Below are 24156 nucleotides of genomic sequence, written 5' to 3'. Positions count from 1 at the left end.
TGTCCCGTTGACGGAATGCCGATTCTTATTTAACAAGACATTTGTTATTGTTGAAAAGCAAGTTTTAATGACTCCAACCTATGTGTATGTAAACATGGGGCGGCAGGGTAGCCTAGTGGTTAGAGCGTTGGAGTAAGGTTGCAAGTTCGAATCCCCGAGCTGACAAGGTACAAATCTGTCGTTCTGCCCCTGAACAGGCAGTTAACCCACTGTTCCTAGGCCGTCATTGAAAATAAGAATTTGTTCTTTAACTGACATGCCTAGTTAAATAAATCTAGATGTCTATGTGATTTACATTTGGGGGGGTATTGCATTACAATACCCCTCAAATCAGAATTTGCCTAATTCCTCTGCCTTAACCAATGAAAAATAGCCCTTCATTAAATATATCCTAAATAAGAGACAGGACTATCACATGATAAATATCTGTATAATTTAAAATGGGTAAAATATAAATTTGCCTAATTTCTCAGAGCATTTCCAGTAGGAATTATGGTATTAAAAATTGCAGATCAAGATAGTTATTGCTTTCTGAACTTCTGCTCTTAGCCCTGACTCCTAATAATTTTTAAAAAGTTACATGGACAAATTTGTGGATATTTTCATAATAATCAGGGATCAGAAACAACCATACGCTGAGTATACAACATATTAAGAACACCTCTTTTCCTGACTTAGCTTTCACCTGGTCAGTCTATGATTCTTTATTGATGCCATCTGTTAAATCCACTCCAATCAGTGTAAAAGAAGGATTTTGAAGCATTGAGACATGGATTGTGTATGTGTGCTATTCAGAGGGTGAATGGGCAACACAAAAGATTGAAGTGCCTTTGAACGGCGTATGACAGGCGCACGCACTGGTTTGCACAAGTTTTGTGTCAAGAACTGCAACGCTTCTGTTTTTTTCACGCTCAACAGTTTCCTGTCTGTACCATGAATACATTTGGAAACCTGCATCCCTGTAGAACGCTATAGACACCTTGTACAGTCGTGGCCAAAAGTTTTGAGAATGACACAAATGTTAATTTTCACTAAGTCTGCTGCCTCAGTTTGTATGATGGTAATTTGCATATACTCCAGAATGTTATGAAGAGTGATCAGATGAATTGCAATTAATTGCAAAGTCCCTCTTTGCCATGCAAATTAACTGAATCCCCAAAAAACATTTACACTGCATTTCAGCCCTGACACAAAGGAACCGCTGACATCATGTCAGTGATTTTTCTCGTTAACACAGGTGTGAGTGTTGAGGACGAGGCTGGAGATCACTCTGTCATGCTGATTGAGTTCGAATAACAGACTGGAAGCTTAAAAAGGTGGGTGGTGCTTGGAATCATTGTTCTTCCTCTGTCAACCATGGTTACCTGCAAGGAAACACGTGCCAACATCATTGCTTTGCACATTAAGGGCTTCACAGGCAAGGATATTGCTGCCAGTAAGATTGCACCTAAATCAACCATTTATCGGATCATTAAGAACTTCAAGGAGAGCGGTTAAATTGTTGTGAAGAAGGCTTCAGGGCGCCCAAGAAAGTCCAGCAAGCACCAGGACCGTCTCCTAAAGTTGATTCAGCTGCGGGATCAGGGCACCACCAGTACAGAGCTTGCTCAGGAATGGCAGCAGGCAGGTGTGAGTGCATCTGCACGCACAGTGAGGTGAAGACTTTTGGAGGATGGCCTGGTGTCAAGAAGGGCAGCAAAGAAGCCACTTCTCTCCAGGAAAAACATCAGGGACAGACTGACATTCTGCAAAAGGCACAGGGATTGGACTGCTGAGGACTGGGGTAAAGTCATTTTCTCTGATGAATTCCCTTTCTGATTGTTTGGGGCATCTGGCTAAAAGCTTGTCCGGAGAAGACAAGGTGAGTGCTACCATCAGTCCTGTGTCATGCCAACAGTAAAGCATCCTGAGCCCATTCATGTGTGGGGTTGCTTCTCAGCCAAGGGAGTGGGCTCATTCACAATTTTGCCTAAGAACACAGCCATGAATAAAGAATGGTACCAACACATCCTCCAAGAGCAACTTCTCCCAACCATCCAGGAACAGTTTGGTGACAAACAATTCCTTTTCCCGCATGAAAGAGCACCTTGCCATAAGGCAAAAGGGATAACTAAGTGGCTCAGGGAACAAAACATCAATATTTTGGGTCCATGGCCAGGAAACTCCCCAGACCTTAATCCAATTGAGAACTTGTGGTCAATCCTCAGGAGGCGGGTGGACAAACATGAACCCACAAATTCTAACAAACTCCAAGCATTGATTATGCAAGAATGGGCTGCCATCAGTCAGGAAGTGGCCCAGAAGTTAATTGACAGCATGCCAGGGCGGATTGCAGAGGTCTTGAAAAAGAAGGGTCAACACTGCAAATATTGACTCTTTGCATCAACTTCATGTAATTGTCAATAAAATCTTTGACACTTATGAAATGCTTGTAATTATACTTCATTATTCCATAGTAACATCTGACAAAAATATCTAAAGATACTGAAGCAACCAACTTTGTGGAAATTAATATTTGTTTCATTCTCAAAACCTTTCTTCACAACTGTAGAGTCCATGTCCCGAAGAATATTGCAACTCAAAATTAGGAATGTGTTCCTAATGTTTGGTATACTTGTATTTTTACTAGCTATGGAATAACCAATTGATGATCAAGTGGTGCTGTAATCTGTTCAGAACCTAAATGGATACATGCCATATTATAGTGGGTTTCAAACTAGGGCCGAGAATTGCCGGGGACCTCCCAATACAATATTATCACAATACTTTGGCGCTGATACGATTCGTGTTGCGATTCGATGCTGTGAATTTATTGTAATGTTCCAAACATATTGCTCACCATATGTCTGCTGCAGAGGGACGAGAGAGCCTTGAGAACATTTTGTTTTGATCAGTCATGGAAATTAAAGTGCTGAAAACAAATTGGTACCCTATTTCAAAAGAAGTTGGAGAACAAGCTATGAATAGTGCTGAGCGGTTTACTGAAACGTTGGTTATTTTACTTTTTTAAAGAACTCATTGACCAACATCCGTTCAATTATTTGAATTCCATTTTGGAGTTTTTTTTTGTGTGACCTCATGAGTTTCTCTAGAGATGAATCATATCCAGCCCAAACTGTGCGATGTAGCAGTGAGTTAGTTTCCAACAGGACAATATTCTAGATAGTTTAGCTCATAAAACGTGTTAATTAACTACAATGACCATAATCCCGTGCACATCTACTTGTCCGGTCTGTTTCTTTTACACCTGCTATGGAAGAGGGGGGGATACAGAGAGCAGCTGTTTCTTTTACACCTGCTATGGAAGAGGGGGGGATACAGAGAGCAGCTGTTTCTTTTACACCTGCTATGAAAGAGGGGGGGATACAGAGAGCAGCTGTTTCTTTTACACCTGCTATGGAAGAGGGGGGATACAGAGAGCAGCTGTTTCTTTTACACCTGCTATGGAAGAGGGGGGGATACAGAGAAGCTGTTTATTTTACACCTGCTATGGAAGAGGGGGGATACAGAGCAGCTGTTTCTTTTACACCTGCTATGGAAGAGGGGGGGATACAGAGCAGCTGTTTCTTTTACACCTGCTATGGAAGAGGGGGGATACAGAGCAGCTGTTTCTTTTACACCTGCTATGGAAGAGGGGGGGATACAGAGCAGCTGTTTCTTCACGAGGTATCTCTATCTGAAAATACATGATCTAAGTGATTGATAGTTGGTATTCAGCAGTCATAAAAGTATTCCTTATTTACTTCAAAATAGTGATTTTTGTCAGGCAGCAGCTCTGCAGAGATGAGAAGACTTGGAATTAAATGTTAGAGTAATCAAATAATATACACCTGACATTTTTTATTAAAGTAAGGTGAATAAATTGTTACTTAACCTTTTTATTTAAACTAGGCAAGTCGCTACTAAGCAGTAATTGGCAGTTACAACCATCATGGGACTTTTTTTAATTGATAGTTTTATTCTGTGTTACAGCATTCAACCCACGTAATGCATAGTGCAAATAATCGAAACCGGAATCGAAAACCGTGATAACAAATCTAACCGAAACTGAACCACCCCACTGAAAAAGCACTAATTGCTCATCACTAGCTATGAAGTTTTGATGCAGTTACAGCCAACTAGCGCAAAAAATAATATTATAATATTGTCAAAACAATATGATGTATCATCAAAAATAATATCCCAACATGTAACTATGGATTATATTTCTTCCCCATCACTATTCCAAACTCTGTCCAGTGTCCCACCTGCGAGCTGTGGCTGTTTTACAAAAGTCAATATGGAGGCATTTTATTTGTTTTTCTTTTGTGTCTACACACTGGCTTTTCCCCATTCTCCATGTGTGCTGATGAATTGCAGCTGGGATGATGTTCCCTGGGTTTTTATGCAAGTCAATGAAATGTGAAATGCCTGCTAATCAGTTAATGGTAGCTCTTACTTTCTGCCAATTGTTACATCAACAGATGATGTTTCTGCAAATCTGAAGCCATTTAGTGGGAACAGTCTGAACTGTCTCAGATAAAGGGAAACGGGAAGAACCTCCAGTCAATGTGCAGTATGTTGAAAAAGAAGATTAGCACCAGTCTATACTGTTATTCCATTGTGTTAGTAGTCACATGTAAAAGCACATGAGAAAATGAGGCTTGAAGACAGAGTTCCATCCTCTGGCCACACCCAGACTGTCAAATGTTAACACACAATGTTCTCTTTTGCTCTTAACTGGTTTGACCCTACAATATTAATTTTAGCAGTGTGTAATAATATTGTTGCTGTATCAAATGCATTGATTAGCCTATTCTAGAAGAGGGTGTCGTCCACACATCAGGAAATGATCATAGAAATTAGGCCTATGACAGGGTTGTGGGGGATGGGAAGGCAGGAGATAGTCAGTGAATGATTGGGGTGTTATATTTCTGTATTGATCGCCTCATTTTTCTGATGAACCCAGTGCTACCTCTCCCACTCATAATCCCCAACCTTACATGTGGTGGGCCGGCCGGATGGAGCCTTGGTTTTACTGGAAGTGCACTTAGCCCTGTTGCAGGATTTAACAAGGCCTTTTTAGCTGGACTCAGTTGAGTGCGTGGGCCAGACACAGTGGGAAGTGGCTGGCCTTCTACTGTTCTGTACTTTTTATCCTCCCCCTCCACTGTGCATACCTTTGCATTCCTGTCCATTTTTTCACATGACAGTTTTCATGGGCAATTAATGGAACATTTATTTAGAAAAACTGTGTGACCTTGCTGTATAAAGCTAGTATTACTCTCACATTACTGGTGTCTCGTGTTATCCTTACGGGCAGGGAGCCTCTGTAGAGTTAAGTCAAGCCACAATGAAAAGCTATTGAAGATTTATCATCAAACTGTTGGACAATAAAATTCACTTTTCTTCAAATATCCTATGTTACAAACTGTGTGCCTTGATTGCTAAGTAATATTTTATAACTAGTCAATGGATTGCCACCCTTTTCAGCTATTTATTAGTCACGACAATTAGGCTAGTCCAGGAGATGATATTTGTATGTGGTAGCCTATGTGCAGTCAGTGAAACTGCATGGTATTTTCCCTATTGTCTGCACTGCATTCATAGCTTAGTCATTTCAGTAGCCTAGGCACTGGTAATAATATTGTGTGGTATTCTTTACATTGAGTGTGATTTCACTGTGTAGTACTGTATGTTCAAGTGCTCAAAGGGAAGCTTAAGAAGACAAAGGAAATGCTGGATGCTGATGAGGCGTAGCCGCTCTTATCTCTGTGGGTGGCTCACAGAGAGGAATTGGGGTGTGAATGATGTCTGTAGTATATTTGGGTGGTAATGCATTTGATTTCCCACATTTAAGTTGAAGGTATGTATATAGCCCACCGCTTTTACATTTGTTATATTTGTATGTGTTGAGGCATGGCTCACCAGTGAGGATGGAGATGAAGAAGGAATGAGAGTGAGAAAGGGGTGATAGACATATCCATGGGAAAAATACAGAGAAGGAAGAGAATTGACAATGTAACTGAAATGAAGATCGAATAGAGGCGAGAAAGGCATGGAAAGAGAGCTGGATCACAGTCCAATGATAAAATGGCGAAAAGGAGAAGTGTCTTTCTCTCTTTCCCAGTTTTTCAATTCCATATTTTTCTGTTCCTGCTTTCTCTCCCTCCCCCTCTTTCTCTCCCTCCCCCATCTTTCTCTGAGAGCAGCTATAGTGATGGCATGTATTCTCTGGACAGTCTGATAAGCGCAGCTGCTGCTACAGCAGACTTTGGTTAAATAGCTTCACATGTGCAGCATGTCTGGTCTGTGCAGCTGTGTACTCTGTATGCCCCCCTGAGAAGCCACTGCACCCTTCTCATTAACTAAACATGACTCCTTAAGAGGATTATTAGCCCAATTTCTGGACAGGATGTCGGAAGCCATCAGCAGAGGGGAGAAAAACCATTACCATAATTGCATTGCGCTAGGGGAGGAGGAAAAGGGGAAGGATGCATAGATGTATAAAAAAAAAAAGGGGGGAAGAAACGAGTGGCACTGAGAGAAGAGGACGGCAGGGATGCTGGAAAGAAGCAGGCGGCGGGGGAGGATCTGCTGATAGAGAGAGGAAGGCCTGTGAGGTTGAGCAATTACTCCTCCTTGATCTCCCCCCTGCGTCTGAGGGCTGACTTGGTATAGTCCTCCAACAATAAAACAGCCTACAGTAACCCTTCATGTGGCACATCTCTGGGTTCACACCGGTGGCCCACATTGAGTGAGGAAGGTGCAGCGTCTGCGATGCGGGCCTGTCAGAGGATGGTCCGAAAACGCCCCAGAATGGCGCCTGCTCAGTTCTTCAGATGGAGACGGGGCTGTGTGTTTAGTGTCAGGCATAGGTCTGTCTACACCTGGTTACCTGCACCTCTCCTCTCTCTCTCTCTCCCTGCCTGGCAGGCTGAGCCACAGCATGAGTGAGTATTGCCTCCACACACAGACACTCTGCGTTTCTACATCTGCTCTGTCTCTGTCACGATCTGTCTGTCACCTTCTCTTTCCTCTATCTCACTCTGTCACCATCTCTGTCTGTGACTATGAAGATGGTGATGGTCAGTTATATGAATGCTTATTCTCCACACAGGAAGTGGTGGAATAAGGGTGGGGTTTCACCTCCCCTGCTCCGCTCATTGTCACAGAGTAAATGAAGATGCAGGTTTTCAGCTACTGACCCATCACACTTTTTTCTTTGTATCTCTGTGGAACTGCTGAGCATCAGTACATTACATGCAGAACTAAGGGAAAAGGATGAAACATAGAATTCAACATGTAAATCCAGATGGTAGAGAATTGATTTTAAGATGTTCTAGAATGCTTTCTGCGTGTGATGTTGTAACTATGTACGGACACAGTAAAATCACTATGATTTGTGAACCTTTAGACTGCTCGTTTGACTGAGCCCTGGAAGAATTGCATGTATGTGACACGAATCAGCACTGTGATATGGCCCATGTGTTACATGTACATTTATTCCTATGCTGTCCTTTTTTTTCTTGAGTTCTACTAGTGAACTATAGTGAATGTTTTCTGTTCTTGCGAACATACGGCACACAAATTTTGAGGGACAATACAATTATGTAGGAGAAGGTTCTCGAGTCAGACCAGCTGGCTATATATGTTACATACTGCACATGTGTATTTGGCTGGATATATGCCAGGAATAAAAGATCCAGGGAGTTTACAGCTTCTTTGTCCGTTACTCAGGGAGTTTAGAACCTAAATATGAAATGATAGCCTAAAGTGTACGCTTTTTAAATAAAAAAAATGCGGATAAGTTCCCCCTCCCTTTTGACCCTTCACTTTCTGGAAACCATAGAATGAAACGCATAGCCTAATCTTGGTACTCTGTTATATTCTTCCACATAATGCCAGTTCACTAGGAAATATATACATTTATTCAGATGTATTCTCTGTGTGTCTTGCTGTGTTTGGAGACTTGACCTGAGCTCTCCTAGTATATAAATAGCTCCATTGTCAGCTCTTTGGGTGCAAACTGGGTAGAACCTGTTTCGTTTGGAGAGCAGAATCTCCTGAGGGGGGCGCTCCTTTCTCTGCCACAGACGATGGGAGGACCGAGCACAATGACTGAGCAAGAAATGTAATTGGCAAGATATAGCAGGAAATCTTCCTTTGATTTATCTTTTGAATAGAGGATAGGTACTGCTCTTATTGCTTGCGATACTGAAAAGCCTCAGCCTCCCCCCTCCTCCCGCACTCTCCGCACTGTTCATTTACACTTGTCATTTGACGGTCGGCTGCTGAAGTAATAAGTCAATGATAATTTCTAGCTGTCAGTCAAGATGCGGACTGCTGCCACTCTGATGTCTGGTGATGTGATGGATTCGACAGACTGGGGCAAGGGTTTGAGCCTGTGGGGAAGGTTTGAGCCTGTGGCGAAGGGGGAGGGGCTGAGGCAGGGAGAGGTGAGGTGGCGAGGGCTGGACGGGATGCTGCGTGGTCCGTCCTAGAGATGACAGGTGCCGAGAGACAGTCTGCAGGAAAAGGCCCATTATCTGAGAGAAGGGGATAGACTACTATATATATCATACTGACACCTGGAAAATTCGAAATCCATTAGGCTTCCATTTGCTCTTTTCTTTTTTTCGCCAGTTCTACCGTTTATTTAAATTTTTTACATATTTCAATAGTATCTCCTATTGCTGTGCGAGGAAGTGTAAATGTGTGCCATTGTGAATTGCAGGCCTTAATCGCAGACTAAAGTATGACATTACCCTTTTCAGCTTTAAAAATATCTTGTCTGCATAAAAGGAAATTCCACTCTAAAAGGCATGAGATTGTTTGTTGGTTATTCCACTGAAGCAGACATAATGGAAGGCAACGATAGACAAAATTATCAGATTTTTAAGGCATATAAATGTCCTCACATTGTAAAAGGGTGTGGCTGGCATTTAGCCTAGTTGTTAAAGCCAGTGTCCACGATCACAGAGAATGGGCGTAGTGAGAGTGACATCCATTGTGCTGACTATCAGGGTATCTGTGTCATTGTGGCAAGCTTGGTCACCACTGTGGTACCATTCATTCATGGCCTGGAATTTGGTTTCCTAACGATCCGCGATGGCTCTATGGACGATTCAGCACCACCATTTTTCATATAGTAGGCTATATCTTATTCTTAGCTTCTAACCCCACCCTGGTTTAGATGCATTGACCCCTCAACCACCGCCCTCTTTTACATTGCTGTATGTCTGGGTGGGTGAGTTTTATTCCCCCCACCCCTCCCTCACCTCGGGCTGGCTGGCTGCCTTGTGGCAACGTCCACTACGAGGGCGGTTCTGCCTGTTCTGGGTACAAAATGTTTTCTCTTCGGACATCGGAAGGAGTGGAGGCTGATGTTTCTCTGTGCGTGCCAAAGTGTACATTAATTCGCTTACTCTATGTGAGATGGTGAGCACAGTCTACGTGCACCTACACAGCTGTGTGCAAATTTGCTCATGAATTAAACCCATGACTAACATGACAAAATAAGATGTTCAATTTGAGTTCCTTGTATGTAGGTATTGCAATAGTAATGGCATTTTATTTTATTTTGGTACTGAAAGGTAGGCTTGTTATATCACCATTTTGACCCCTTAAGGAAGTGAGACAGCAGACAGACGAACATTTTAGTCTCTTCAAGATGCATCCATCCGTCTCTTTTATATCATGTTAGTCAGTTGAATGTAGATGCTGATGAATCTCAGCCCACTGTGGAGTTTGTTCCCTAAGGTAGGAAATTGAAGATGGGATGATACGAGGACAAAGGGCCAGGTGCGGTGCGTCTAATCGACTGGTGCTCATCATCAGTCAGGCTTCGTTGAATTAGCTGTAAAATGCCTTGAGATGGGCTCTGGGTTTGTGGGGATGGGATGGAGCATGAAAATGGCTTAACGCTTGACAAGATACGTAACAGGAGTTATTTTTGAGTGGTTAGAATGTCAGGTCAAGAAGAGGCTTCTACGGCTACTAAGAACATGAAGTTGCTATGCCCTGATTGCTGGCCTCATATTTAGCACAGCGTTCATGATGATAGTTCTTCTCCTTAGTTAGCCCTTGCAGCTAGCATTTTGCAGGGACCTGACTGTGGTCAAGTGGAATATTGGTTAAAGCCATTCTAACCTCCAGCATTTCTGTCTTTCCAGGGCTTTCTGAAGAATGAGAGGGACAATGCGCTGCTCTCTGCAATCGAGGACTCACGTCGCAGGGTAAGTGGCACTCTCTTGGCTGACTGGTTTGCCATGACCACACCCTCTCTGCACCCCATGTTCACATCTAATAATCCCATTTGGCTTTAACATACCTGGGGCTTCATTTATCAATATTGCGTTGAAACTATTCTAAAATACTACTTACGGAAGGAAATTAGATTGTTCGTACACAGAAAAAGTGTGATTTGTCAAACAATCCTATGAGCATCATACGTACACTGGTAGGAGATATGTTGACAAATACCAATTGTTTGCACAACCTAGGCTATTAGCATTTCGAAACACCCCTAATTAACCATATAGACAATCATCCCTTTAAACCTGTGGGAATATACAACGCTGTACCATGAAATGGCCTACAACGGCACAACCCAAAAAAGCTATTAAAAAAATAACTTTTCCGAGACTGAAATAGAGGTGCTAGTGTCAGAGATTGAATACAACAGAAAGGTTTTATTTCACTCGCCCAGTTGTGGTTTGACCAGTAAAATGTAATAAAGCTACAAAGAGAGGACCATTAGGACAGTTCTAAGTTGCTTTACCAATGGCAATATACTTCAAATCAGTAGGCAACACTCGCCAATAAGCCATTCATCCTCAACAGCACCCTCCTGTAGATGTGTAGACCAGCATGGCTGTTTTGCAAAATGAACGAGTTGTGCGTTCCACCTGGCTGACACATTCAGCAACGTTTTATTACGTATCACGTCACCTGCACATTGAGTGGAAGCCTTTTCTGTTCACATAGTTTTAACTCGTTTTGCGATGGCGATTATGGGTCCCGTCTATTGCGCCGTTCGTATTTGGGAACCCATTGGTGGCAAAGAAACCCCTGTTGTGCTGTGGTTTATGGAAATTGTATGTTGCGGTTTGTATGTTATTGCATACAAAACATTGGTTCATCAAGGGATGTGAGATGCCAATGGGCAAGCTCCCGCTGAAAAGTACCCGTTGCCAAAAACCTGAGGGTAGATAAACACTTTGAAGTGTACCGGACTGGCCTTTCTAAATGGGTTTTAAATCCACGCAAGGATCCTATAAGATTGGTTTTGGGAAACGATATCTGATGAGCCAATCTGTCGTTTCTGCAAAAATAGTCCTACCTGTTTCTAAAAACGCTCACTCTGCGAAATGCAGCGTGTGCTAAATCTTCCAACTGAGCAAAATCAGCCATCTCTCATTCCATTTCCCATTATCTCAGTCTTTTATAGTATTTCATAAAGTTTAACTTTCATATGTGCCACTAATTTAACAAATGACTGTACTTTATAGGGATTATTATTGTAACAAATGCACTGATATGGTCACAATGAAAATACAATTAACTCTCACATATATTTTCCGCATCCTACGCTTGACAAGCAGTTCCTTTTATTCCATCACTGGTCATGGCTATGCGTAAATCTACGCACTGGCTCAAGCAAACGTTCATATTGATAAATCTCACACTCTGCTCTTGTATAGCCAAAGGTTTCCCTCCATGACATCTTGACATACCAAATGTTCTCCTGAAAAGGCTGTAGTTGCAATCTGTCTCACACTTTTTAATAAAAAGAATAAACCCATACCCTGTGTTGTCAATCATGACTTGTTCACCTTGTACCAATATAAACCCTTTGCCTATTATCTTTCTAAAACGGTTTCCTCTGCATGAGTTCAGACCAGGTTTAATTAGGAACAGTTCTAATTAGTATCCACTGTCCCGGTGGGATTGAGATAGATAAGGTCTCTGGATTCTAATCGGTTCTTGGCTAAATCTGGACCAGCCATAAATGCAGACCCACTTTAGCGTCACAATCCCATCCCTCCACACACCCAGGCATCACAGGGCGTGAGCCAGTTTGAAGAGCCCGCATAGTCCCAGATCTCACTTTTACTGTGTGGGGCCCCAGGATGCCTGCATGGGTGATTGGAGGTGTTTATTGTGCACAGATAAAGTGCCTTCAGAAAGTATTCATACCCCTTGACTTATTGCACATTTTGTGTTACAGCCTGAATACTTTTTTTTTCTTTTTTTTTTCTAATTCATCTATACCCAATACCCCATAATGACAAAGTGAAAACATGTTTTTAGAAATGTTGGTACATTTATTGCAAATGAAATACAGAAATATCTCATTTACATAAGTATTCACACTCCTGAGTCAATACATCAATACATGTTAGAATCACATTTGGCAGCGATTACAGCTGAGTTTTTTTTGGTTAAGTCTCTAAAGCGTTTCACACCTGGATTGGACTATTAAAAAATTCTTCAAGTTCTGTCAAGTTGGTTGTTGATCATTGCTAGACAGCAAAGTCTTTTCATAGATTTACATGCTGATTTAAGTCAAAACTGTGACTAGGCCACTCAAGAACATTTCTCTTGGAAAGCAACTCAAGTGTATATTTGTCCTTGTTGTAGGTTAATGACCTGCTGAAAGGTGAACTTGAAAAACAGAACCAGGTTTCCCCTAGGATTTTGCCTGTGCTTAGCTCTATTCCAATTCGTTTTATCCTAAAACACTCCCTAGTCCTTGCCGATGACAGGCATATCCATAACATGATGCAGCCACCACCATGCTTGAAAATTAAGTGGTACTCAGTGGTATGTTGTTGGATTTTCCCCAAACATAACGCTTTGTATTCAGGACATAAAGTGAATTTCTTTGCCATATTTTTGTAGTTTTACTTTAGTGCCTTATTGCAAACAGGATGCGTGTTTTGAAAAGAAGGAAGCCTGTACAGAATAAAAATATTCCACTCTGTCATTTAGGTTAGTATTGTGGAGTAAGTACAATGTTGTTGATCCATCCTCAGAGTTTAAATCAAATCAAATCAAATGGCTGTGATTGGAGAAAACTAACTGTTTTAAGTCAACATTGGCCTCTTGGTGACATCGCTGAGCGGTTTCCTTCCTCTCCGGCAACTGAGTTAGGACGCCTGTATCTTTGTAGTGACAGGGTATATTGATACACCAACCAAAGTGTAATTAATAACTTTGAAATGCTCATATACAATGTCTGCTTTTTTTATCCATCTGCCAATATGTGCCACCCTTTGCGAGGCATTGGAAAACCTCCCTGGCCTTTGGTTGAATCTGGGTTTGAAATTCACTGCTTGACCAAGGGACCTTAGAATTTTACGTATGTGTGGGGTACAGAGATGAGGTAGTCATTTAAAGAATCTTGTTAAACACATTTGCACACAGTGAGTCCATGCAACTTATTATGTGACTTGTTAGGCAAGTTTTGACTCCTGAACGTATTTAAGCTTGTCTTAACAAAAGGGTTGAATACTTATTGACTCAAGACATTTCAGCTTTTCATTTTTTATTCATTTGCAATGATATCTAAAAACATAATTCCACTTTGACATTATGGATGGGGTATTGTGTGTAGGCCAGTCACACACAATCTCAATTTAACCAATTCAAAATGTGGAAGAAATCGAGGTGTGAATACTTTCCTCAGAAAGTATATCCCCCATGGCGAGAGTTTTTGCAGCGTTGGCTATTTTAAACAAATCATGTGGTTTCTAACCCATTTATGCAGCCTAGCCTGGTTCTCTCAATTATTTTCAAATTGGTCTGTCCAAATTAAATTGGTTCTCTCTCTCTCTTCATACTTACGTGTTCTCTTTTCTTGTTCTCTGTCAGACGTTCCTCCTGGCAGAGGAGTACCACCGTGAGTCCATGCTGGTTCAGTGGGAGCAGGTGAAGCAGAGAGTACTGCACACCTTGCTGGGAGCAGGGGAAGATGCTCTGGACTTCAGCCAAGACGTAGAGGTCAGTGTCTCCATCTGATGTTTATCATTGTCCTATAAACCCTATGAACTCCAGTGCATAAAGCACACATCCAGATATAATCTATATACATATAATATATGACTTGACCACATTGAGATAAATACGCACTAATCAAAAATGTTTACTAACCCAGATGGATGTTGCAGAATTCAATAGGCCCCTCCATTTGCAAGATTTTTCCTTAAATATTTTATTTTTCATAACTTAAATGGCAAGCACTCCTGTTTTTAATAATGGATAATGATCCAGCACATTCAGTTTGGTTCTCCCACAATGTTATCAGTCTTTACCAAAGCTATGTTTGTTTTATGTAACTGTTTAGATAACCTTCAGGGCTCCAGATATTTAGCACAGTAGGAAAACTTGCTGTGGTAATCACAATTTCCTAACTGTAGTTCTTAAACATTGTCCTGTGGAGTTTGTGTTAGAGTTGATTTGGATTTGTCTTTTCCTGTGCTTATTGAATTATTAACCAACAGTTACATTTTAAATTTGTGACCTGCTGTTCACTCTCTATGCCAGAAACGCACATCTTCTGTGTTCAGTTGTTGCTGTCTATACTCTCTTCTCTTATAATGCCATGTCTCATACAGCATTTATACTGCCCTATACATGGAATATACATTTATACTGCCCTATACATGGAATGTACATTTATACTGCCCTATACATGGAATGTACATTTATACTGCCCTATACATGGAATGTACATTTATACTGCCCTATACATGGAATGTACATTTATACTGCCCTATACATGGAATGTACATTTATACTGCCCTATACATGGAATGTACATTTATACTGCCCTATACATGGAATGTACATTTATACTTTATACTGCCCATGGAATACATGGAATGTACATTTATACTGCCCTATACATGGAATGTACATTTATACTGCCCTATACATGGAATGTACATTTATACTGCCCTATACATGGAATGTACATTTATACTGCCCTATACATGGAATGTACATTTATACTGCCCTATACATGGGAATGTACATTTATACTGCCCTATACATGGGAATGTACATTTATACTGCCCTATACATGGGAATGTACATTTATACTGCCCTATACATGGGATGTACATTTATACTGCCCTATACATGGAATGTACATTGTATGGGTATGTCCCTTTTGTTCTCAAGAATACATTGTTGATCTGGATAAATGTTTATGTGTATACGTGCGTGCATTTTATAATGCGAGTGCATTCAACCGTGAGCTTTGTTCACAATGGCTTTCACGCTACGTTGGTCACAACTACAATTATGAGCAACAAAGATTGAGGCGATAACCCTTCGTTTCTCTCGCCATCACATAACTACACACTTTTATTCACAATTTTTTTAGGTTTACCCTGTCCTCTCAGGGCAGCTTTCTATTTAACGTTCAGTGAAATGACTTGTATCGTCTCCTTGTCTGTTTGTGTTGCAGCCCAGCTTTGTGAGTGACGCAGGGGCTCCTGGGCGGAGTGCTCTTGACAGCGTGGAGGTAGCCTATGGACGACAGGTTAGTAATTTGGCCTGACGCTGATTGCAGTGCAGCACCACTTAACGTGAGATACCTACAGTACATAGCAAAAAAAGGGAAGTGCAGTCTGCAATTAGTCTCACTTAAAATGTTCAAAGATGTAAATCACCAAACCTGTTCTCTCTGGTGTATTTTATAAATTTCCCTATGTGACGATATTCGACTTTAATAGGCTGTAATACATCCAGTCAGCCTGAGGCTAAGTGCCCTGGAACCTCGTGGGCTGAAATGGATGCACAGCCTCAGTCAGGATGCAGCTGCACTGTAGTGCACTTCACTTCATAGTTATGGGGTCCTGCTAAACAAGGCAGCAATAGATCAAAGAATTGATTAGCTAGCAGAGCCAGTGCATGTTGGGTCATTTCTCTGCCCCATTTCACAGGGGTCAGCCTGTCTCTGTATCGTCCTCCCCAGTCACTCGATGAACACAGGAGTTTTAGTCCACTGGTTAAAGAGGACGGAATGTGTCGCCATATCGCCTGCGGTGTCATCATGCTGCTCTTTGTGATCTTCTTTGATGACCTGCTGAACGTTTTCATCCTTTTTGTCCTGTTTTTCATCATCCATCACTTCTCTATGCGGTCGTAGTGTTCCCTGGGGACGACTGGGACCGAGGTGCGGATCAGGGCCCCCTGGTCTTAGTGCTGAAACGGACAGCATTCAGTACCTCTCTGTCCTCTGACCCATCTGTAAGTGTTTCTCTGCTTTTGTTCCGCCTCAGATCTACGTCTTCAATGAGAAGATAGTGAACGGACACGTCCAGCCCAACCTGGGAGACCTCTGTGCCTCAGTGGTAGACAGCCTGGATGACAAGGTTAGCTTCACGGAACCATTCCACATTCCTTTGTCTCTGTCTACGTTTGTCTTCCGCAGGGTTGGTAAATTCTCCAATGGCCAGTTGTGGACATTTTGGATAACGAGTGTGTATATCTGAACGAGTATATATGTTTGTCTCTACAGAACGTGTCAGATATGTGGCTGATGGTGAAGCAGATGACAGACGTGCTGCTGGTCCCAGCCAAAGACACGCTGAAGAGCCGCACGTCCGTGGACATGCAGATGGCTTTCGTCACGCAGGCCCTGCAGTTCCTGGAGAACAGGTCAGAGGGGAGAGCCGTAGAAATAGAATGAGAACACTCCCTAAATGTATTGCAAAATACACTCATGTAGTTACCCCTCCACTAACGTTTCTCTTTGTGTTCCCTCTACGGCAGCTACAAGAACTACACCATGGTAACGGTGTTTGGGAACCTGCTCCAGGCCCAGCTGGGCGGAGTCCCTGGCACCTATCAGCTGGTGTGCAGCTTCCTCAACATCAAGCTACCAGGGCCTCTGCCAGGCATGCAGGTACTATTGCCCCTCCGCACTGCAGCACATTCTGCTAGAAACGACATTAGCACTGTGCCCAGCCTTACATAGCCCTGGACTATTCCAGTTGGCGCTTTTACTAAGTGTAGTGTAGAGACATGCAGGTTAACTCCGCTGTGTGTGTGTTTATCATAGGATGGTGAGGTGGAGGGTCACCCAGTCTGGGCTCTGATCTACTACTGCCTTCGCTGTGGGGACCTGGGGGCTGCCATGCAGGTGGTGAACCGGGCTCAGCACCAGCTAGGAGACTTCAAGACCTGGTTCCAGGAATATATGAACAGCCCTGACAGACGGTAGGAACCTCACACATAATGTACCTCCGCTGTGTTAGTAAACTGGTCAAGGCTGATTAGCTTTCTGTTTCACTTTCTCCTGGAATTTGACGTGCTGTAACTCTATGGCTCAGAACACCAAAGCACCAGTGTGATTTCTTTGCTCATATGAATCAAATCGAATCTCCTTAGTACTCGTTTTCTCTCCATCTCTTTCTGTCTACTGCTTTCTGTCTGACCTGTGCTGTGTCCTCTCCTCAGCTTGGCCCCTGCCACAGAGAACAAGCTGCGTCTCCACTACCGCAGAGTGCTGAGGAACAGCGCTGACCCCTACAAGAGGGCCGTCTACTGCCTCATTGGGAAGTGTGACATTGCAGACAACCATGGAGAGGTGGCCGACAAAACCGAGGACTACCTGTGGCTCAAGGTGCTTGCCTGATGACCAGTCTGTAGAGTCAGGATATTAATATTTTACCACTGTACATGATACGTAGCGCTAGTTGAGGGAGAATCAGGTCAAATAGGTTTGCCTATTGTAAATGAGCCCTCACATTAACGTAGACGTGTCCCTTCCTCCATGCCCACAGCTCAACCAGGTGTGCTTCGATGACGACGGCAGCAGTGCTCCTCAGGACAGACTGACACTGGCCCAGCTACAGAAACAGCTTCTAGAGGACTATGGTGAGTTCAGAACACTTCTGGGTACATGACAGCTAGACTACTAATTTGAACAAAAATAGACCTTCAATACTAATTCTGTTCTAAGAGAGAATACTGTCTAGGACATGAGGACTCTATTAAAGTAGAGTTTTGTAATATCACCACTTCTCAGTCCCCCCTGGGAACTGCTCTGCTCAGATAAAGAAGTGCTTCACTGTTCACTCTTAAGACTTAAACTTTTCTTAAGTTTTATCAGACATAAGGAGGCAAAGCTCTGCCACCTGAAGGATGAATCATGGCTTGTTATCTCGCTCATTTCAACACAGTGCAATACAAGGTGACTGTGACTCATAGATAAGCTTGCTGCCTTTCAAAATGGCTGATGTATTCATGTTTACTTCCTACTTAGTTGAAAATGAACTTTACTGAGAGGGATTAATGCAAGTTGATGACGAAGTAGTAGAAGTGGAATAGTTTTGGTTTGTTTGTAATTGTTTAGAATCTTTGTAATGCGGAGCAAATACATTTCTGACTTTATTAATATATATTCAATTAGCATGTTCTATTCCCTTTCCCATAATGTGATCCTAATAATTTAGAGTTTATCTGCAGGAGAGTCCCACTTCTCAGCCATCCAGCAGCCATTCCTGTACTTCCAGGTGCTGTTCCTCACGGCCCAGTTTGAGGCTGCTGTGGCCTTCCTGTTCCGGGTGGAGCGTCTACGCAGTCATGCTGTTCACGTGGCTCTGGTTCTCTACGAACTAGGGCTGCTGCTCAAGTCCTCTGGACAGAGCGCACAACTGTGTACGTCAGGCCCACGTGTTTGTCTTCCTCTACATTTGCTTAATGTCTAGTCACACACCTTTTGAAGCTGATGGCTACTGATAAGTGAATGTTTTTCTACGTTTCAGTGAGTCAGGAGGCTGGGGACCCCCCTATGGTCCGACGGCTCAACTTCATCCGTCTCCTCATGCTCTACACACGCAAGTTTGAGTCCACAGACCCCCGGGAAGCTCTACAGTACTTCTACTTCCTACGGTTCGTTAGGTTACATTGCAGCCATCCTCCTAAGAGATGCTGCTCTCAGTTGGGGAGACCTCTCCACCACTCCACTGTGTGTCAATAACACTTGGAGGCACGGCGGTATAAAGGGAAAATGAAGTCTTTGTTAGGGGATTTCTGGGTGATTGAAGAGATGAGGCCTCATGAATAAGCCAGTGGGCCATGAATCCAGTTCACCATGAATAATACAGAGGCTTTCACACATACCCTTGGTTAGGTCATTTACTCTTTCTATTGGGGTTAAGAGAATAAAGAGTTTTGATTAGAGCCTTCAGACCTCTATTGTTAATTAAACGCTGTAATGTGTATCAAATAATCGTTTTTTTATTTTTATATCAAATATGTGATTGTCTATCCTCTCTTCCTTTTGGGTACAGGAATGAAAAAAACAGCCAAGGAGAAAACATGTTTATGTGCTGTGTTAGCGAGCTGGTGATTGAGAGTCGAGAGTTTGACATGCTTCTGGGAAGACTGGAAAAAGATGGCAGCAGGAAGGTAATGGTCACACTTTTGTTCTCACTCATGATAAATGTATGTTTTAAGAGAAGAGACTCGGTTCAAACCCCTCTTTAAATGTTATTCACTTCATTGTGCATAATGATCCATTTTGTGAAAGCAATCATGGTGCTGCTGATTTTTCCATTGTGCTCGCGGCACCCGGGAATGTGTATTCGGGCTGTTCAAAGAGCTGATTGTGCCTTGTGCTTCTCCCCTAGCCTGGAGTAATTGATAAATTTGCCGGAGACACGCGAGCCATTATCACAAAAGTGGCGCTGGAGGCAGAGAACAAGGGCCTGTTTGAGGAAGCAGTCAAACTGTATGAGCTGACCAAGGTGAGCAGGGCTTTGGGTGGCAAACGTTGGGGTCAAGCAGTGTCAGTGGGTTTACTCTAGGTGAAGGAATGGGCCGCGTTGATAGAGACGAAGAGTAGAAAAAATCAAATGTCTCCTCACATTTCTCTATTTTCCTCCTCTGATCTGTAGAATTCAGACAGGGTCCTAGAGCTGATGAACAGGCTGCTGAGTCCTGTTATTGCCCAAGTGGGCTCCACCCAGTCCAATAAGGAGAGACTGAAGAACACCGCTGTTGCCATCGCTGAGCGGTAACATCCTGGCATCATCTACATTCTGTATTACCACTGAAATTAGAACTTGTTTGACATTGCATCTTATAGGCTTACTGAAAGCAATTGTGTTAGAAAAGATGAGTGGACCATTGAGGCTAAGTTCTCTAACTTTAGTGTGTGGTCTTGTTCTCTGTTTCAGGTACCGGACCCAGGGTGTTGCTGGAGAGAAGTCTGTGGACAGCACCTTCTACCTGTTGCTGGACCTCATGACCTTCTTTGATGAGTACCATGTTGGTCACATAGACCAAGCCTACGATGTGAGTCTGACACCCAGTTCTTCCTGCCTGATGGCTTACAATGCTGTTCATTCAGATGGAACTGATAGTAGTTATGATGACCTCTTCTTTAACTGTCCCTAACTTCTCCCCTGTATCTCTCTATTTGTGTCAGGTTATGGAGAGACTGAAGCTGGTCCCTCTGAGTCAGGACAGTGTGGAGGAGAGGGTCGCTGCATTCCGTAATTTCAGTGATGAGGTGAGATACTGCACTGTAATTACACTCGGTATGCAGCACCACACATCCAAAGTGTACATGTAATCTTTTATCCTTTTATTTTAATTTGATTGATTACATGCTCAGCAAACAACAGGTGTGGAGTAGCAATGAAATGGTTATTTATTGACCCTTCCCAACAAAAGTAAAACAAATAATAGATACAAATGCTATATACAGTACTGAGTCATTGTGCAGGGGTATGGGGTAACTGGCGTAGATATGTACATATAACTAGGAATAAAATTGACAGATAGTAAATGGTAGTATCAGCATATGAGATAAGTCAAAGTTAGTACAAAAGGGTCAATGCAGATAGTCCAGGTAGCTATTTAACTATTTAACAAACTATTTAGCAGTCTCATGGCTTGTGGGTAGAAGCTTTTCAGGGTCCTCCTGTTGGTTCCAGACATAGTGCATCTTGACTTCTTGCCGTGCAGTAGCAGAGGGAACAGTTTATGACATGGGTGGCTGGAGTCTTTGAGCATTTTTAGGTCCTTCCTCTGACATCGCCTGGTATAGAGGTTCCGGATAGCATGGAGCTCAGCCCAGTGATGTACTGGGCTGTAAGCACTGCCCTCTGTAAGCGCCTTGGATGCCAAGCAGTTGCCATACCAAGCGGTAATGCAGCCAGTCAAGATGCTGTCAATGGTGCAGATGTAGAACTTTTTGAGGACAACAGCCTGTTTGAGGAAGCAGTGAAACTAAATGAGCTGGCCAAGGTGAGCAGGGCTCTGGGTGGCAAAGGTCCCTGTCTTACCTGCGTTGTCCTTTGCATGTTGTTCCAGGTCAGGCATAATTTGTCGGAGGTTCTCCTGGCCACCATGAACATCCTGTTCATGCAGTACAAACGTCTGAAGGGCGCCACAGCAGGAGCCCCTGGTCGACCACAGAGATCCATGGAGGACAGAGACTCGGTGAGGAGATGGTGACCTCTCAGGGCAATACTTTCCATGGGATAAAAATGGAGGGACTGTGTTAAGTCTTTGAGGGACTTTTGGGGGCTGTGTGTTGTGATGGACTGGGCAGTAGAGACATGCCTCTGCTCTATTATGTGTTATTTCATTGAATAATGAGTACCGCACCGTCTTGTTTTGACACAGGGTTGATTTCACTGTCAACTCTAAGATGTTAACATGCCCTTTTGGCATTTTCTGTGTTTGTTAACAGCAACTGCGCAGCCAGGCTCGAGCACTGATCACGTTTGCTGGGATTATCCCATACCGCATGGCAGGCGACACCAATGCCCGGCTGGTGCAGATGGAGGTCCTAATGAACTGACTCCAGAATACCCCAAAGCCCCAGCCATACCCACCCTTCTCATCAACTGTCTGATTTATTTGATTTTTTTCAGCATTTTTCCCATTTCTTTGTCCTTATGTTGTTCCATATTTGTATTTTTTCACAAGTCGAAATAAAATGTCAGTTTAATTCATTCATTTAATTATAAACCCCACTATTTGATTCATTTTAATTTAGTTTGGCAGTTTGCTTATTGTTTTTTCCATTGTTATGCATCATGGATGGTCATCTATTAAATGATTAGTGGTGTGAGTACCTCCTGGATTTAAAGAAAACACTGAAAGAAATATTTTTACTCTTAGATTAATTTGGGATTATTAATTTAAAGAATTAATTGTGGCTTTTGATATTATTTTATGGTAAAAGGGATAGTTAACATTTTTGGCAATGAAGCCTCCCCCCAGAGTCAGATGAACTCATGGTGCTCAAACTGCAGGCAGAGACATAAAAATCGTATCCATCAGTATAGGAAATGTTTGCACTCACTGTAAATCGTTCTGGATAAGAGTATCTGCTGAATGACTAAAATGTCAAATCTGACTGGGTAAGTAGAAAAAAGGGCTTGGTTGCCAAAATCTCAAACTATCCTTGAGACACAGTCTATAACCTATAGTCAAGAAGCAACAGGGAATTGGGATTCATTGCACAAGCCATAATCCAGTGGTCCACGAAGAACAAAAGCTTGCAAAACATTTTAATTAAGGTATTCACAAGATGTGTGTTCTACATTAAAATACACCTCAACTGGCGATTTAAAAATATATATTTTGAGAACTCATTGATAATGAGATTTTGTGGGTGCTAGAACGAAAATTCAACATCCACTGTATACTCTTTGTTGATGGAACGGCACACAGAGACAAAATGTATCCCTGCTGGTGGCTTTCTATTAGGAATAAAATGATAATGATATGTCTCTTTGCTACTAGTCATACTGGATTGATTGCCTTAGAAAGGCCAATATGTTTCTTTTGATAATATACTTTTTTATAACTATGATAATATCACAGCAGCTGAAGAAATGACACCGAGTAGGTAATAACTGAATTGAAAGAACATTGTGATGGGTCTTGTCATGTGTGACACTGCTGCACTTATTGACAGATGGTTAGAAGGGAAGGAAATGCCCTGAGAGAACACAGAAGGGAGTCTTTGCTTCACTTGGCTGCACTAGATTGTTGAAGCTGTTCCCTCTCAAACTTAACACATTGTCACCACAGGGGACTTGTGTTCATTATGGAGAGAATCAAACTTGACTGTGCTATTTTACTGCTCTTTTACTGTAGTGCTTTAACTTTTCACTCACAGCCCTTCCCGTCATCATTGGATCTGTGCTGGAGTTCGTTACCTCCTCGGACTATGATCCTCTTTCCTTTGTTATTGAGACGGTGTTTTTACTTTGCACCACATCACAACCTGCTCTAGTGAAGATCAGTCTGTGTGTGGAGAAGACATGGACTGGGAGCTCCTTTTGCCACGGTGGATCCATTCTAAGGTGTGTGTGCTGCAGCTGGTGTTGTGAATCAGGCCGATGCCACACACCTGCTATAACCCGGCTATTTCACAACACCAGGGTGGCACTGCACCACTGCCAACGAGACGCCAAGGGCAAGCAACAAGCAGCTTCGAGGAGCCGAAGATTAAATGACCTACTAGAGTACCTACAGTTCATTTGATGAAATGTCTACTGTGATTTTGATTTCAATTACATGTACAAGCATTTGATTAAATGTGTTTTTACTTTTGTGTCAGATTTAATACAATTATTCCCCAATGAGGCAAAAACACTATACTTTGGAAGATTCCAGGAGGTATTTGATCATTTGTTAAAAATATATGTTTTCAGGATATTCATTTTGAAAAAGTTATATTTTGGAGCAAATGCAGTCAGGGGGATCAAGAGTTTAGAATAGCGAGGTTTCTGTACCAGGGCTTGTCTGCCGTGTCAGCTGTATTGTAGTATGCTCAACTGTGCACGTTAATGAGAGACTCGATGAAAGGACTGCTGGCACAACATCCCACTGTGCACACCTTTGTTGAATCAACGTTGTTACAACGTCATTTGTCAACGTATTGTGACGTGAAAACAACGTGGAAAATACATTGGATTTGAGAAAAGTCATCAACCAGTACCTGTGTATTGGGTGAACAGTCCGTGTAGTTTTTGGCCAATTAATATTTTCTATTAGATGACAAGATAAAAAACGAGTAAAGGGCTGTTCCTCATTTATTTTATTTGAATCCGAATTCAAACACATAAACAGTTTGTTTTGTGTTTTTTATTGTCTAACGGAAATGTTAAATAAAGATAAACGGAATAA

The 24156-nt window shown here is 42.4% G+C and overlaps 1 protein-coding gene across 3 annotated transcripts in view; it reads left to right on the top strand.

Annotated features, from left to right (window-relative positions):
* The window catches only part of LOC115109365 (nuclear pore complex protein Nup93-like), a 41278-nt gene extending 19301 nt beyond the window's left edge, over window positions 1–21977 (top strand). For all 3 annotated transcript variants that reach the window (XM_029634180.2, XM_029634181.2, XM_029634182.2), the window contains 18 exons: window positions 10155–10217; window positions 13858–13986; window positions 15458–15532; window positions 16275–16367; window positions 16514–16653; window positions 16768–16900; window positions 17057–17214; window positions 17455–17620; window positions 17781–17874; window positions 18466–18657; window positions 18765–18891; window positions 19293–19410; window positions 19632–19748; window positions 19899–20017; window positions 20181–20298; window positions 20432–20515; window positions 21322–21450; window positions 21704–21977. In XM_029634180.2, coding sequence (XP_029490040.1) covers window positions 10155–10217; window positions 13858–13986; window positions 15458–15532; window positions 16275–16367; window positions 16514–16653; window positions 16768–16900; window positions 17057–17214; window positions 17455–17620; window positions 17781–17874; window positions 18466–18657; window positions 18765–18891; window positions 19293–19410; window positions 19632–19748; window positions 19899–20017; window positions 20181–20298; window positions 20432–20515; window positions 21322–21450; window positions 21704–21814 — 2166 coding nt within the window. In that variant the 3' untranslated portion in view covers window positions 21815–21977. The remainder of the gene's footprint in view (window positions 1–10154; window positions 10218–13857; window positions 13987–15457; window positions 15533–16274; window positions 16368–16513; window positions 16654–16767; window positions 16901–17056; window positions 17215–17454; window positions 17621–17780; window positions 17875–18465; window positions 18658–18764; window positions 18892–19292; window positions 19411–19631; window positions 19749–19898; window positions 20018–20180; window positions 20299–20431; window positions 20516–21321; window positions 21451–21703) is intronic.
* Window positions 21978–24156: the final 2179 nt, after the last annotated feature.

The sequence above is a fragment of the Oncorhynchus nerka genome, linkage group LG25 (genome assembly GCF_034236695.1).
Source record: "Oncorhynchus nerka isolate Pitt River linkage group LG25, Oner_Uvic_2.0, whole genome shotgun sequence".
In the NCBI taxonomy this organism is placed as follows: Eukaryota; Metazoa; Chordata; class Actinopteri; order Salmoniformes; family Salmonidae; genus Oncorhynchus; species Oncorhynchus nerka.
This window is presented reverse-complemented; position numbering and strand designations above follow the sequence as displayed.